The following is a 17,755-nucleotide window of genomic DNA, read 5'->3' as shown; positions in this document are numbered from 1 at the left end:
CACACACACACAGAGAGAGAGAGAGAGAGAGAGAGAGAGAGAGCACGCTAGGAAAGCAAACAGAATGCTTATACAGGAATGACAGGAGTTGTTGCAGAGCTTGGCCACCAAATCAGCAAGTTGTTTTGGTTTGGAGTTTGATAGTGCTGAATGCTAGAAATAAGGTCTCAAATAGAAGGCACTGTCACTGTAGTGCAGAACTTTTCAAACTGTGTGTTGCGCGAATGCTCACCGTGCTCCTCCCAGGGCTGTTCAACCTCCCGTTTGCTGGTAAAGCTGAATTACTATGTTGCAAAATGATGCATGTCTAAAAAGTTTTCACCAACATGAAAAGTTTGGAAAGCTCTGCTCTAGTGTGTGCTGGTTTTGCCTCTGGTCTACTGAGCTTGGGAACAGCATATCTTCCAACACATTGAGGGTGTGAAAAACCAGGACACTCTCTTCTGGGGCTGCACTCCTGCACGAGTGATGTGACCAACATGAAATTGTAAATCCAGAAAAGTTTTTGGGGTGAGATCATGGCACCCAAAATGATCACTGTGCTTTGCATGAAAAATCGGGACAGTTGAGGGGTATGGGAACAGGCAGGCCTGGCTTTGTATCACAGTTTGTAAGCATACATAGCTGGTAGAGAAAATTATAATAATTATCATTAAATGTGTCTTTTGTGATGCCCATGCTATATGTTACCCCTGAGCCGTAGGAGGCTATCCACAAGGCTTAGTGTCCAAATATAGCAACAACAAAAGTATTCTTACGATGCCCTCTCCCCATTTGCTAGCTTCTGAATTTCCACATGCTATTGGACATTAAAATGAAGACATCTTTGGATAGCTGGACGGATGTGTTTATTCTTGAGAAAGATTTACATTTTCTCTTAGTAGCTTTGTGGTAATTATGTTTGCACTTAGCTGATCACCAGTTGTGCATTATTACAATGGAAGGTGACAATTTGATTGTCCTCAGTTGCAGAAACAAGTAATTTTACGTTCAGCAAGGTGTCAGGTAACACTGCCTCACAGTACTAAGAGCTCCTGGCAGTGTGGTTTGGCACCTATATTTAACTGCTTTGTTGCTTGTGTAACCTCTGTTGAATCAGAAATACCATGCTTGCATAGTAGGCTTTAAAGTAAACTAACAATCTGCAACTGCACTGTAGCTCCCATTGTTTCATTTTGGACCAAGGTACTAATTTGGTGTTTTACTAGAAAGTGATTACAGATACGCTTGAAATTGACACTTTATTTGCTGATCTGGAACAAAAGGTATTGCTGAGATGTAGAATGAAGTGCTGGGAATCAGTTTTTAAGATAGTGGACAAGAAAAGTGTTTTGCTGAGAAGAAAGAAGTGTTTTGCATTATATATATATATATATATATATATATATATATATATATATATATTTGCTTTCGTAGATTTTCACGGGTACAGGAATGCAGGTTTTGGTGTCTTCGGGTGTCTTCCCGTGTAAGAGTCGGGGTGTCTGTAAGGAACAAAAGAAGAAAAGGCACACTAATCTAGGAACTTCCTTTCTGCCCAGAACGTTGGAGGCTATACACCACACCCCTCAACAGTATTTATAGGAACTCAAACACCAGACTCTGCTCTGTTCCAGTAACAAGAAGCCGAAAGCACCAGCCTGAAGATGACGAGTGAGACCTCGTCGAAACGTCGCACAGACACCCCGACTCTTACACGGGAAGACACCCGAAGACACCAAAACCTGCATATATATATATATATATATATATATATATATATATATATATATATGCTTTCGTAGATTTTCACGGGTACAGGAATGCAGGTTTTGGTGTCTTCGGGTGTCTTCCCGTGTAAGAGTCGGGGTGTCTGTGCGACGTTTCGACGAGGTCTCACTCGTCATCTTCAGGCTGGTGCTTTCGGCTTCTTGTTACTGGAATAGAGCAGAATCTGGTGTTTGAGTTCCTATAAATACTGTTGAGGGGTGTGGTGTATAGCCTCCAACGTTCTGGGCAGAGAGGAAGTTCCTAGATTAGTGTGCCTCTTCTTCTTTTGTTCCTTAATTACTTGAGGGATATCTTGAGGGATATCCTTAATTACTTAATTACTTGAGGGATATCCTTAATTACTTGAGGGAAATCACTCAAGATATCCCTCAAGTAATTAAGGAACAAAAGAAGAAGAGGCACACTAATCTAGGAACTTCCTCTCTGCCCAGAACGTTGGAGGCTATACACCACACCCCTCAACAGTATTTATAGGAACTCAAACACCAGATTCTGCTCTATTCCAGTAACAAGAAGCCGAAAGCACCAGCCTGAAGATGACGAGTGAGACCTCGTCGAAACGTCGCACAGACACCCCGACTCTTACACGGGAAGACACCCGAAGACACCAAAACCTGCATATATATATATATATATATATATATATATATATATATATATATATCATTGACTGTGTCTTAATGTGATGCAGTCTGTCCCTTCAGCTTTACTCCACTCCTGAAAGCCACGTAGATAAGACAAAGCACATAAAGGTACCTTCAGCTGATGAATTTGGAAGAAATATGGATTTCAAATATCTTTCACAACCCCACATAATTTAATATTTTTTTGTTTGTTTACTCCTCTTCAAAAACAGTTCTGTTGAGTTTCCTTGAGAGCTGTTTTATTTATTTATTAAATTTATTTCCCACATTTCCTCCCAAAGGAGCCTAGGGTGGTATACATGCCAGGGATAAAACAATGCAGTTATTTTCAGCTATTGCCTCAAAATATAACAATCCAAGGATTTTTAGGATTTTGGGTTTTTCTGGTAGAACTTCAACAAGGGCAGGTGATTATTTATGTTACCTAGAACTCATAGTAGTGGTTAACTGTCACTCCCTCCTTTTAATACTAATGGTCTATACAGTTTTTATGTATACTTTCTGTTTTGTTACAATGGCTGCCAAAGAAGCAAGTAAAAGCAGAGCAAGGACTGTTGCTCAGTCTGTTGCCAGCACTCTTACTATTGTTCCCAATTAGAAAATTTCTAGCTGAAGGCTCTGTCTGTCTTTCTCTCAATCTGTGTGCGTGTCAGTAAGAAATCAGATATGCAGAGACACATGGCAGAGTCATACGACTTTAAAGGCAGGCAGCACAGAGAAGCTAATACTAACCACTTAAACAGAGGTAGTTACATGATGTAACATTATCAGGAGAAACAATTCATGAGTCAAAGCATTCCGAGGCATACGAGCTCCAGCCCAAAGAACAAGCTTAGGCTGTATAAATAAAGTGACAGGAATATTATCAGCTAAATATAAACTGCAGAAAATATTAACTTCTGGAGTTCTGAGTTGTACGATCAGTGTTTCACTAGTCTTCAGCACATCGGGTGTTGCGTTCTGACCTGAAAAACGGCCCCGCCTCCCAATTTATGCATGACATCCACATTGGCTTCACTCCTACCCCACTTTCTACTTACCTTCATGTACACTGTTCAGGACTGGCCCCACCACTCAACAGGTGGAACCATGTCAGGGGCACAGGGAGAGTAAAATAAAGCAGGACTTGGTGTCTGAATGTTGCATAAAGTAAATTTGATGGGGGCACAGTGTGGAAGATGGAGAACTATTTTCTTTGGTCTGTCATGAATCTTCCAGCTTTCAGATAATTGGATGGCCCTGAGTTCTAGTTATGAGGGAATTCTCTCCCCACCCTTCTCCCCACCATACACATCACTTATCTAAGCATATATTCTTCTTTTTTTCCCATAGCTGTTTTTATTATACCTGTTTCATAATACACTCTCACTTACCTAGAAGTGAGACCCATTGAATTTAATGGGACTTCTGAGTAGACATAGCTATGGGTTGTAGCCTTACATGAGTTTACTGAAAAACAGCCAAATGCTGAGATACCAGAAGTAAACAACAAACAAAATTACAGAATTTCTTGTGCAAACTGCTGAACCAAACATCATTGTCATAGTTTTCTGTTTGGGAATTACGTGTCAGGATACAAATCCCGCTGTATAGGCAGCCACTCCTGTAAGGTCTCGTCCCTGTCATGTATGCCCCTTGTAATTGGATACCATGCGTTATAATTTAAGGAAGTAATTATTTGTTATTAAATGTCAGGTGGATTAGAGCATTACTTCAGCAATTCATTATGTTTCTGAATTTATGGCTAGATAATACATTTTGGCAGAGTCAGGGTTCCAAATAATCTGGCACCAAGATTAAGATTTCCATTTTCTCATTCTAATTAAGCCATGCTTCCTGGAAATGGGTACTCTTCTAGGGCACAGATGTAGCAAATAATTTCTATGTCTGGTTTGTGGAGCTGTTTCCAGAGCAAAATAAATGACTGCTGATTCGCTGAAACAAGTGAAGCTACACCCGTCTGGATCTATTCATGGAACAGAAGTGACGGAGTACATAACAGACAGTGCCATTAAAATCACAGGTGCACAAAACATTTTTTAACAACTCCATAAGATCACCTTACCTTGCAAGTAGAAAAATAACACAACATGGAGAAGGTTGGGGAAAATGTTTCTTCTAATTCACTAATTTCCTTATTACATTTTTTTCCTTTTTTGGTGGGGGGTAGCATTAAAATCCACAATCTTTCGCTGCAGACTGAAGTGGTATAGTTCACTCTTGAGTCTTAGGAACATTAGCATCTGCATTTTTATATTACCTGGTGCAGTGTGAGTCTGAATCCATTAAACCAGTGGTAGCCAATATGGTGCCCTCCAGATGTTTAGGACATCAGCTTCAGGCTCCATTGCTAGCAGTCAGGTATGTTGGGAGTTGTAGGTTGTGTACAAACAGGACTTCATTCTCTTTTCCTGGCATATCCTTCCCTGATAATTTCTTCATATGTAAAACCCACTTCTGGAAATCTAGTAGAAGTTCAGTGCTCATTTCCATGTCAATGATTTCCAGGAAAAAACAACAACAATCCCATTAACTTGGGAAATCATGGGAGTTTTGTATTGTACATTCACGTGGCAAAATTTGTAGCAGTGTCCCAGCATACGGTTCTTTCCCATGATTTAAAATTTAGCACAGCATGGCAGTATGTTGAGGAAAAAGTCATGGTTCCATAATGCAACAGTGTGAAAAGTAACATTAGAAAATGAGACTGAAATGCTGTCATTACAACTAATAAAACTAAGCATTAAGCCCCACACCTGAATGCAGCTGCAGTCCAAAGTATTTGGAGGTACCACTTGGCTGTCCCTGCATTAGAAGGATGGGGGCATAGATGCTAATTGAAGGATTGAGGCCCAAAGATCAGACCCAAAGAGACTCAGGAACCAGAACTCTTAACCAGGTCCAGCTGTAACATGCTGCAGATACCAGTGGTTAGGTGGTAATGTTGAATAGCTTAGTAAGGAAACCTGATTCAACAGTGGAGGTAGGTGATTTTAGAGTTCTGTACTTTGCAGAGAGAAATTTATGGTTTAAAACCAGCCTAGGAGCAGGAATGGAAATCACAGCAGTAGTGCAGAGAGCACTGCTGGCTGAAAGAAGGTGACAGTCCAGACCAGGTTGTTAATTGAAGAAATGTGAGGTTTGTAGCAGGTCATCCATGATAAGAGGGCAAGCCATCATTGCTGGCTCTAACAGTAATAATATTTACTGGGTTTGAAGAAATGTCCTGGACTAATATATCTGGCAAATTGTTCCTTGGGCAAGGGTGCTAGATTGAGGCCAAAAAAACCCGATTTCAATATCACGTTCCTACAGCCTACAGTATTTTGTATTGCTTTGCAGTTCAGCCTTTCCACATGAGGGATGCTATATGGCTTCCAATAAGAGGAGTGCTATTAGTATCACAACATAATTATTTTGTCAGAACACTTTTACTGACATTGTGAATTTTGTTTCTGTTTGTTCATTCATTGGATAACTTATTAGAGGTATTTCCCCCATATGCTGTGGGAATTCCAAATGCCATCTAGCAATTCTGAAAGTGCACTTTGGATTATTTGAAAGACACACTGGATGGAAAGTTTCTATAAGCTCAGGCTTCTTACAAAAGGGACAGGAATAAAGATTACTTTTGTGAAGTCTTGTCTTTACCTGGGTCAGCAGCTTTTACCAGACAAGCAAACTTTCACATGTACAATGGTTTGCTTTCACATGTATAATGGATGAATTTTGTATGTGCAGAATTGACACCAGGTAGAGAACCTCTGTGCAAGAGTCACAGGTTATCTGCTTGCAGAATTAACCAAATTACATACATACTTATCTTCCTGCCTTCCTTCCTTCTTCCTATGTATGTATGTATGTATGTATGTACATTTGTTTGTTTGTTTGTTTGTATGTACGTATGTGTTTGTTTGTATGTACGTGTTTGTTTGTATGTACGTATGTACGTATGTGTGTACATATATACATACATACATATATGTATGTATATATGTATCTATCTTGTGGGGACCCTTCACATCTCAGCATGGCATGGTGTCATGCAGTTTATTACAGCAATGCTTTTGTACCTCCCTCCAATGTCCCCTCAATGTCATACAATGTATCCCCCCTGACAGTCACTTAATGCAGTGGCTGTAATTTCCTCTTATTCCTCTACTGCACAGTATTATAAACAGATTTTTAAAAACGAGCATCAGACAAATTGGATGCCTCTCCTTTTACGACTGTACCACTGTAGACACTTGTTTCTAGGAAAGTGGAATTGGATCCATTTGATTGCATTTAAATTTTTCATGCTTCAGCAGTTTGTCTGGGAGCACAGTAAAGAAAAACCCCACAAGTGAGAAGAGTTTAGAATAATAGAACTTGATTTTGTGTATTATAGCAGCACCATTTGCGCCGCTTTAGTTAGGGTTGTGTCAGCACTTCCATTATAAATCCCTGTTTTCAGGGGTTATAAGTGGCGAGGGATTCTTTTTTAAAAAAATAATTTTTTGGGAAAAAACAACTTCTAGAAAAGAACTGATTTCACTGTCATTATAAATTTGTTACGCACAAAAATAATATTAGGTAAACGAAAAAGTGGCACAATGTCAAACCACTTTTAGAATAGGGGTGATTTGCATTTTTATTTTTTTAAACAGTACTGAGAATGCCAGAAAATACCTTAGGATCATGTTGATCTGGGTTGAGGAACCCTTGCCCTTCCAGATGTTGCTGGACTTACAGCTCCCCTCACTACCAACTAAGATGACTGGTAGTGAAGCATGATGGGAAATCTACTGCCTCCACATCTGGAGGACCACAGATTCCGCCCAGATGTACATGGTCATAAACCCGTTTTTACAAACTTTATTAAGTTCTTCAAGATCCCAGTTGTGCTCCCCTTAGTGGCTCTATTCTCTAGAATGGAACTTTATTATTCCACATGGTCCTGTGATTCTTTTTCAACAGTCCCCCCCTCCAAAAAAAAAAAAGAAGTTTGAAAGGGAAGACCACTGTGGGAAGAAATAGGCTTCTTCTCCCTTCCCTCTTATACCACACTCATGCTGAAAATCACTCTCCCAAAGCTGGCTTAATCTCACTGGGTAAAAAAATAAATATATAACTCAATTTTGTGTAGAGTGGTTTTGGGCAGCAATATGGCATAAGGGGGAAAGGGTTAAGAAGCCCCTCCCTTCAAATTGCAGCTTCAGTGGTTAAATTAGTACCACAACATGAAACAATTGCTTAGGAAAGTTCTAACCTTTATGGCCTATTTGAAAATCTTAAAAACCATTGAGGGCAACACAAAATAGCGACATAACTGGTGATGCTCAGATTCCCCACGCCAAATGTAGCCTAATTCAAAGCAAAGAAACACTTATTTTAAAAATACTAATAAGAATTGGGAGAGGCCATGGGAGGAGCCAAAAGAGTGTGTCTGTGTGAGGGCACCACGTTGCCCATGGGTTTAACAGAGGGAACCCCAAGCTCAAAATATAAAATACCCCATGGCATGCTGGATCAACATCAATAGCATTAAGCTTGACACAAATGCCCGCGACTTTGTCCTCAAAGTGGCACAGCAGGTATTCCAGGGCTCCAAACCACCCTCGCCTCCAACAGCATACCTCCTTCTGTCCGTGATTTGTCATGATCGAGGCATCCCGTCTTCCACCCCCATTATTTCCACCTGGGACATGCTGTTGGTTTTTTTAAAAAAACACCCACCCAGACTGCCTATTCTGTACCTCAGTGGTGGGGTACGTTTGGCCCATGGTCCTAATTAGACTTGATAGGTCTGCCTAGTTGGCACATCATGCTATTTGGCACCTGCCCTACATCTGACATCTGGTACGAGGCAGGTAAAGACATGGCTGTGCCAAAATGGGTTTTGCAGGCACAAATAAGCAGCTGAAAGATGGCACCTGCAAAGCCTTGCAAACTTGGCTTTGCAACCTCTTAAAGTCAGCCGATCATCACATTTGGCAAGGGCTTGCAAAGCACTTTTTATGGGGCTTCACAAGTACAGTTGGCTAATCATCAGGTCTTATGGCCCACTGTGGACCAGGATTCACGAAACTCAATCAGCTGATTTGTCATAACTTTGCGGTCTGTACATTTGCATCTTTTTTTTTTAAGTCACCAGATATCATGGTGGCATCAGCTGATTGACAGGTGGGCAGGTCTACCTGCTGGATCCACTTCCTTCCTCCCTTCCCTTCTCTAGTTGGTATATTTCTTATCCGTATAGGGATAAAGTGCAGCAGCTGGAGTGCAAATAGCATAAGTTTGTACAGTACCCATAGCTCTATTTAGTGCTCAGGCAGTTTCAAAAGTGCAGCTAAAGAGCATATTTCAGGAGTATTTGGTGTGGTGTTTTTATTTTGTTCATTACAATAAATATAGCAGTGTCTATAAGACAGGCGCTATAGGTATCATAAAATGCAAACAGACTTTTGTTTATTCTGCATAACTAGCGCCTAGGCCAATTTAACTACGGTAATACCTCTGGTTACGTACTTAATTCGTTCTGGAGGTCTGTTCTTAACCTGAAACTATTCTTAACCTGAAGCACCACTTTAGCAAATGGGGCCTCCCGCTGCTGCTGCGCCACTGGACGATTTCTTTTTCTCATCCTGAAGCAAAGTTCTTAACCCGAGGTAATATTTCTGGGTTAGCGGAATCTGTAACTTGAAGCGTATGTAACCTGAGGTACCACTGTATTTATTGCAACACTGACTCAGTATTTCAGGGATGGGAAACCCTTTTTAAAAATACCCGAGAGTCACATTCCATTCTGTGCAACCTTCTGGAAGCCTTCCTGCCATCTGAGGCAGTTGCTTCACCTGACATCATGGGTGGACCATCACTTCTTGGTAGATGATGCTCAGATTCGAATCCTCTGTTCTGATACATTCAGTATTGTCAGTGACAAAAATAGGAATAGCTTATGAAGTTTCAGGATCTGGTGCTGTCTTATTCTGCAGATTATGTGTCTGTGTGTAGATAGATAAACAGATCAGAAGGTGGGCATATAAGTGTTTCTGCACAGATATACTAGATTTGTAGCAAAACTTTGCAATTATGATAAGAAACATTTTCATGCTGTTTAACATTTATTTTTAAGTATCCTGAGTAGATATATTGTTTAAGGTGTATTTATCTGTCCATTGAATAGTTGTTTACTATTGCGTCCTTATCAACATTGACATATGTATGTATAAATAAACAAATATGAAATTGAAAGAAAAGATGTTTCCACTGTAATTGCACTGTTAACTCGGTAGCTTTCAGAATGGTCACTTGAGGAATTACCCAAATCCTGTTTATGAAACGGAGGTGAAGTCTTTCCAGATTAATTATATTCAGCATGTAATTTCTAAACTTCACTCTGAATTTTGATTTTCAATTAACATTCCCAATTTGAAGATAATTTTCTATTTAATGTAATTGCAGGAAATAATTTATTGGCTGATTAAGACCGAGAGCCCAGCCTTCCTTAAGAAAACACCCCCTAACAAACCAGCCTTTAAAAGCCATCTCATAGCTTTGGACAGATTTAACCTATTTTCACAGCTGCACAGTTGCATTTAATTAGGATTGTGCACTGTTATTCATTGGTGCAGTTTGTAGTTGGAATTATTCTTAAGAGACATTTTCATTTCTGGGTTTGTGTCATGATTAATTTAAACTGAAAAAAGCAGCCAGAGCTTATTCCTTCTGGAAGAAGTCAGCCCTGTTTGTAATTGGAAGATGCCTGCGAATGCTCAAGTGAATAGAATCGTCTTCTAAGAACTGTTTTAAATGCACCATTGCCTTAAAACCACTGGAGATTTATTCACAATTGTACTGTGCTGGTAATCAGAATAGTGTACATTTAGCTTTCATGTTTAAAATAAGGTGGTATGTCTTGCACACTGATGCCAAATATTTGTCCTGACTTATCCCTTTCCAATATCAGGATCCTGTGACTGCAACACTAATGTCATGGTTAAAATATCCTGCAGTAGTTAGAATTTGAAACTGGAGATTTTTTTTTTTTTGTCCTGACTGTTTGAAATAAACCTCCAGGATTCAGCTATTTTGTTAGTTTAGTGTAGTACATACAGTGATAACATCAAGATAATTCTGGTCATTGACAGTACTTTGGTTTGCACTTACAGTCTAAAGGTCAGCATTAAAATTATTTGTAAGGTTTGTGGTTGTTATGATTATTATTGCATAACAGGTATCACTGTTTTGATATGTTTCAGATTTATGTCAAACAGCCTGTAATACTTCTATTTTAAAATGTATATAATTAGATTAGCTGAACCAATAATAATTTTGTTCACTGTAGGATACTAAATCTGATTCTTCTCATTAATTGTGAGAAATTTAGCATTAGCTGTTAAATCCTATGTGAAACTTGGCCTGTTACATTAAAAACTACTGTTTAAATTGGAATTAACTTAATTATTTTTCTTTACACTTGATATTTCCTTCACTGTAATATTCATGAAAGCATGTGTCAGATCTGTAAATTTAACTGTTAGTCTCAGATTTCCATCCTCTTTAATCAGTAATTATTTGTCTATAGAAACAGTACTACTGAGTTAATGATTTGCTAATTTGAAAAATGCTCATGTGGTTTCCTCTGTTAACTGATTTGCGCATTTTTAAGGAAATGGTATGAAATCAATTATTATTAAAGAGTAATTAAGGTGGAAACCTCATTCTTGAGTTATTGATGCAGTTTTTGTAATAAAGATATTCTAAATTTTCTTAAGAATATCTTAAGTATATGTCCCCATTAATATATTTGAACTGTTAGTTTACCTTATGTGTGTCTTCGTGTTTCTTCATAAATTAACATTTTTTTATTTTCTGTTTTTATTGAAATAATTATTTTTGAACATTATCATGAGTCTGCTTTGTGGAAAAAGGCTAAAAAAGATAATATCAAATATTCTTCTTAGAATAAAGCAGAGATTTTAAATGCATACCTTTCTTTATCATTGATCCAATACATTTGATTGTATTCCAAATTCTTCGCACCTTGTAGCAAAGGAACAATATGAAATAGAAAACTATTTTAGAAACTTAATTTTTAGAACACAAGTAATGCAAACTTCAAGAGGCAGATCATTTATTTATTTATTATGCTCTGCATAGGGCTTATTTGGAGCAGCATAGATAGTAGCTTATAGATTCTGTTTTGCAAGGGGAGCACATTCCATAATCAAGTGATCAGTGGCTTTCTGGCTTAATTGTACAAATACTCAAATAGGCAGTTCTCACATACTCACTTAAATTAAGAGAACATGCAGGAAAAACCTTTGGGTTGTGAGGAAAAACTGTGTATTTACATTAGGAGCCTTTATGGTATCAAGGGTAGGAGAAATCACATACCTCTGGTATTTCAATATGATTATTCTGGCTGCACCAACCACTTCCTTCTCTGGGTTTAAGTCACAGAGGACTCACTTGTTTATATCTGAAATTCACATGAAAGATGAGAACTTAATCCAGCTACCCCAAATTCTTATTTTTGCAGTAGTGTCTTGATCAGGGGTCAGGAACCTTTTTCAGCCGTGGGCCGGTCCACCATCCCTTAGATCTTCTGGGGAGCTGGACTATATTTTGAAATTTTTAAAAAATGAACAAATTTCTATGCCCCACAAATAACCCAGAGATGCATTTTAAATAAAAGCACACATTCTATTCATGTAAAAACACGCTGATTCCCGGACCGTCCACGAGCCAGATTGAGAAGGTGATTGGGCCGCATCCAGGCCCCCAGATCTTAGGTTGCCTATCCCTGGTCTTGATCAAGGCTTTGTTAAGGTGAGGGGTGCTCCTTGATCCATCTTTGTCAATGCCTAGGAGTGCATTTTGCCAGCATCAGCTGGTGTGCCACTATAAACACTAATTCTTTCCTTTGATATTGCTCCTGGGCTCCTGGCAAACCACACTTAGTTTAGGGATATGATGGTAAATTAGATTGGGACATGGTAGCAATAATAATAATAATAATAATAATAATAATAATAATAATAATAATAATTTATTATTTACACCCCGCCCATCTGGCTGGGTTTCCTCAGCCACTCTAGCTCCCCAACTACCTAGTTCAGCTTGTAAAACCCTTTAAGGCTGCAGTGCTATGCATGCTTATCTGGCAGTAGCTCAACTGAAACATGTAAAGAGTCACTCTGTAGATATAATAATAATAATAATAATAATAATAATAATAATAATAATAATAAATAATTTTATTATTTATACCCTGCCCAACCCAGCCACTCTGGGTGGCTCCCAACAGAACACTAAAACCCTATGCAAGCAAAAGACCTCTCCCTATTTTGACTTTATTTTTTCCCTTTTGTTGTATTTGCAGCCTAGTCTTTAAATTTAATAGAATGCATCTGTGTGTTTCCTTTTCTTATCTTGTAGAAGAATGTCTTCCAAGCAGGCCACCTCTCCATTTGCAGCTGATGGAGAGGAAGCAACAACCCAGGACTTAGCATCACAGGAGCAGGAAGAAGGCAACAATGAAGAGCTTGTGGCTTCCCATCTGCCTCTACACACCCTATTGCACAACAAACCTCACTCCGAGGAGCTACCAACTCTAGTCACTACAATCCAACAAGACGCTGACTGGAACAGTGTTATCTCAACCCAGCATAGAATGGTATGTCCTAAATCTGTGACAACCTTTGGAGTGTTGCTTTAGGCAACTCTTCTTAATCATGATATTTTCAAACTGAAATGACACAGTGCGTAAGAGATCAATGTCAGTAAGCTAAGCAGTTCCTCTTATATGTATACAGGTCTTCTGGAATGAAGCCATGGGATTAGTTCACCACCAAAAGGAAATTGCCCCTGTTTATCATCATTTTCTTTCCGTTTCCTAATTTAAGTCTTGGCACCTTTCACCTTATCAATATTGTATTGTGTCTGTGGTCATGGCTATGAAGACTCTGTCAGTGATGGCTGAGCTGATACACTTGAATGTAATGCTAATTTCTTCAGGGAACTAAAGCAGCTTCCACCAGCCTCCAGATGCTTGGACTACAGCTCCCATTGTCTTTGACTATTGACCATACGGACTGGGCAGGTAGAAGTTGTAGTCTAACACCTGGAGGTTAGAAAAGGCTGTTCTAAAGTGTATTTGAGCTCATCAAAGCTAATTGCCTCTTTCCTAGTATGAGATCTTACTGCCATGATAAGAGTTACACCCCGTTCACCATGCAGATAATGTCATGTCTTGTATGGTTTCACAACTCTAATGACTGATGTGTTGTTCTTTTAAGTTCATTGGTTTCAGACCTGCCAGTGGAATCCTACACTGCAGAGGTGACTCTTGTCTCACCTACCTTCTTTCCAGGACCAATGATCAAACACCTTAAATAATGTAATTTTTACTTGGCAATGAAGAGGAGAGAATGGCAAAAGCCATGTTATCTCCTTCTCATCCCTCATACTTATAATTGGACTTTGGACAAAAGCACCCAGTGCTTTAAATGGAGGGCATCTCTCTAGAGCAGCTTGGTTAACACAATGAAACTTGTATAAAACATAGTGAGGGAACATTCTTTCAGGCCGCGTGTGAAACATCAGTTTGTGGGAAATTATTTCTATCTCTTTGTTAACCTGCAAACTTCAGATACACAGCAGCAGATGTGCTGATAGTTGGATAAAATGTGTCCCCTCCCCATAATTGTGAGAGAACTCCTAATAGGATTCCCAGACCTGCTGTGTCCCCCCAAGGTACAAATATCTACTCAGGCTGTGTGATGAGAGAAAAATGTGTCCCTGAAGCCAGGTGTTAGGAGCTTAAAAAATTAAATGTGATCAAACATATATCTTATACAGTAACTGAACCTTTTATGTTCTTTGAAAAGTGGAGAGAGGAATAGTAAAGAACTCAAAAGGAGATGGGATGGGGGGGACGGTGTGGAACGGAATCTACATTTCAATATATTTGCAAATCTTCCTCCAGATTTACTTCTCTTTTTCTGGGGGAGGGGGTGGGTGGGACGCAACTTCATGTCAATACTTGCTGTTCCTTCAAGAAGCTGAAACAGCCACAAGTTACTCTCCCATTATCAGATTTCTGAAACAGGTGCATGAACTTTGCTCGAGTGACTTAGCTTTCTGGTTTCACTTTTCTTGTTTCTGAAAAATACCCCAGCCTTCTTGGATAAAGTTCCTGAAAATCATTAGTAGTTAACCACATGTCCCTAAGGAGAGATCCAGTAGGCTGTACATAATTCTTCACCTAAGTGAGGACTGCCTGTGAGTGGTAGTAGTTGGTCCTAAGCAGAAACTGAATTCTTGAAGCTTACAGGGAAAAAACCAAAAATCATGTCGCTTGAAATTATAAATGTCGATCAGTCAGAAAAAGTGGCCGATATCTGAACTAATGGGGAAATACAACAGCTTAGGGATTGACTGCAGCATTTAACTTTCAGTTGACAGGTGGGATCAAATACACCCTGACATAGGGTGGGGTGGGGGAAATGCATAAAAAACGTTTGTGTTGGTCTTCCACAGTTCCAGGTATTGCTTAATCATGGTGAGGTGTGAATTGCCATGTAGTCTTTCAATGGCTCTCCTTGGAAATCTAATTGAAAATTGATGTTTTTATTCTTGCAGCTTTGGGGGTCAATTCTACTTCTCTTACAATGGCAGAAACAACTTTAAAACCATTCACACCAAATGCTAGAGGGGTGTCAAAGTGACACTAAAAGGTGCTGTTTATCTTCAGGTGTACCATGCTTAGCCTAGAGCAAGGAGCACAGAGAATGAGAAAAAGCCTTTCCTCCTGCAAATGAGGGGAGGGGTTGTGGGCGGGAGCTGAGCTCTGCCTCAAGCAGGGGGCGTTAGCCCCCTGCCACCCACTTACCTGGCTGGTGCACCACGCCCACGGGCAAGCGCCCAACCAGGTGCCTTGGAAGGGGAGTGGACTGCAGCTTAACTCGCTGCTGCGCCAGCCACGCGGCCCTCACTTTTCGCCGTCCTGTGTTTGTGATGTGTGGAAGGGATAGGTGTGGCCATCGCCTATGCCTTCAATTTTGGGTATTCTGTTAAAGGAATCCAGTGGTTGTGTATTCTGTCCGATGCCTGTGTGGCGGGAGGCCATGGCACGACCCTCGGTGACATCAGGGGAGAGCTTATAGTTGGATTAGCATCAACAGGCTCCACCTACTGGTGAATAAACCCCCCTTTTAGACTCACCCCTCTCCAAGTGGGTGGAGTCAACTGACGTGATCCAATGCCTAAGCCAATACCTTTTCACTTGCTGTAATCAATAAAGTTGTGGCCTTTTCTTGCCCATTAACCTTACATCACATGTCCGTGTGTTTTCATTCCACTACGCGGGGATCGGGTCCTTAAACCACAACAATACCTTGTCATTAAATATGTTATTAAGGGCCAGTAGTATCCAACAGGTTTACAAAATCCCTTTACAAATCTGAATTATAAGAACATTTTCCCCAGTTATAATCTTCCATGTCTGACAGCAAATTTGAATTTATTTATTTTTAATCATAGCTATCATTTTGTGCAAGACTTACAAATTTGGATTTTTGGGTCGCTGCAACCCCAACTGCATTTGCAGATGTCTGCAAGCAACCTCAAAAACCTGTACATGTCCACTTTTTTCTGTTTACAGAAATATCTTTACAAAATGTCTTGTTCAGGGTTGCCAGACAGCTCCAGCAGCTCAAAACCTACCACAGACAGTGATTGAGAAACCAGCAACACATTTAAAGGTTTCTTTAATGTAAGCAACTGATAACATGGGAATTAGCTAAGAACAATCTCTCTCTGGTTGGCACATTGGGAGGAAAAACCCACTCCAAAAATTCTCCCAGAATTGCTTGTCCACAGATCCGGAAGTGCTTTTAGGTGTGAAGAAGACCTAAATGATTTGTTGGGCAACGATTTTAAGGATTGTTCTGCTTTAATTGATTTGTTATCTTCGTGCTGTTGTGTTATGATTATTTTGTAGTTTCATTTTGTAATTTGCATATTCTTTGTAAGCAGATTTAGATATAAATGGGATGTGACTAATAATTATGAATGATAAATACAAATTGCAGAATCCATAGGTACTAAAGTCATGGACATGTAGTTATCAATCATTCTCCAGAGTCAAATGCCTAAGCCCTAGGACTGAATTCAGCAATAAAACCTCACCTGAAAGTGAAGTCCAGAACCTTAGAGTGGGCACCAATCAGTCCCCCTTTTCCATAGGACCCAACTCCAGGAGGCCGTGGGTGCTTGGGCACCCACAATAATATAGTTGTGGGGGCCAGGCACCCACAAATCAGTGAGAAAAGCCAGCAGGCAGCAACAGTGCTGCCTCCAAGAGAGAAGTTGTTCAGTTCCACCCTTTACATCCAGCCAGCAAGGCACCCTTTCCGGGTGGGTGCTCAGATGCAGAGGCATGTGCAGGAGTGTGCGTGTGACGTCACATGTCCACATTGTGGTAGTGGGCACCCCTGCCCTTCTCTTCCTCTGACAATCTGAATGAAAAGGCAGGTCCATAAGCTTAGCCATGGAAGATGTATCCATAGCATCACACAGTGGTGGAACTGCTGGGGATACACAGATCTTTTGTTGTTGAAGTCGCCACTGCATGCTTTCTGACATGTTAGGAGATGCACATCTGAGCAAATCACTCATGTGAAGAGTTACATATTGGGGCCAATTCATAACGTATGAATAGAGGTTTTAGAGTGTCTACCCTATGCAGCTGTGTGAGATTAAAAAAAGAAAGTGGAATATGGAAATGGGCCTGAAAAATTACTATACAAGTCATTTCCAGCATTCTTTGTATGCAGCACTTCTTAGTTATAACAAGAGTAACATATACTATATTGAATTTTAATGTTATCATTTTTTATTTTTTATTTAAAAAAAGACAACCACCACCAAACCCTACACATTGACTAGAAATGTTTTCAAACTTTCACTCCCTTTTGATATCAGGAATTGCTTTTCACTGAGTCCTTTGTGTGTTCTGAATGTCTGGAAGCCAAAATATTTTGTTTTAACTCCCACTCTATAGTATTTCCCAGCTGTGTACTTATATGGTGTAATAAAAGGATTTAACAAATGGGAAATAGCAGCTGCATTTGGAAATTCCTTTTGTGCTTGCTCTTCATTTGACAGATTCAGCAATGTGCAACAACTGCCATGTCAGACCTGGAGTGGCTTCCACTTCAAGTATCTCATCTCCATCCTGGTGGATTTTACAGTAGAGAAAATACAAAACAATTGAGTGGGGGTGGAGGATGATCCCATTGCACAGTTGGATATGCTGGCAGTCTGTTTCTATCCTTTGACAGTGTGTGTTG

The 17,755-nt window shown here is 39.8% G+C and overlaps 1 protein-coding gene across 14 annotated transcripts in view; it reads left to right on the top strand.

The window, feature by feature from the left end:
- SOX6 (SRY-box transcription factor 6) overlaps positions 1-17,755 on the top strand; it is a 460,580-nt gene that overhangs the window by 176,973 nt on the left and 265,852 nt on the right. For 13 of the 14 annotated variants that reach the window (XM_082193371.1, XM_082193374.1, XM_082193373.1 and 10 more), the window contains one exon: positions 12,840-13,077. The exons of the other annotated variant lie outside the window; for it this stretch is intronic. In XM_082193371.1, coding sequence (XP_082049497.1) covers positions 12,844-13,077 — 234 coding nt within the window. In that variant the 5' untranslated portion in view covers positions 12,840-12,843. The remainder of the gene's footprint in view (positions 1-12,839; positions 13,078-17,755) is intronic. 14 annotated transcript variants of the gene reach the window in all.

The sequence above is a fragment of the Podarcis vaucheri genome, assembly GCF_965113315.1.
Source record: "Podarcis vaucheri genome assembly, chromosome: 1".
Lineage (NCBI taxonomy): Eukaryota > Metazoa > Chordata > Lepidosauria > Squamata > Lacertidae > Podarcis > Podarcis vaucheri.
This window is presented reverse-complemented; position numbering and strand designations above follow the sequence as displayed.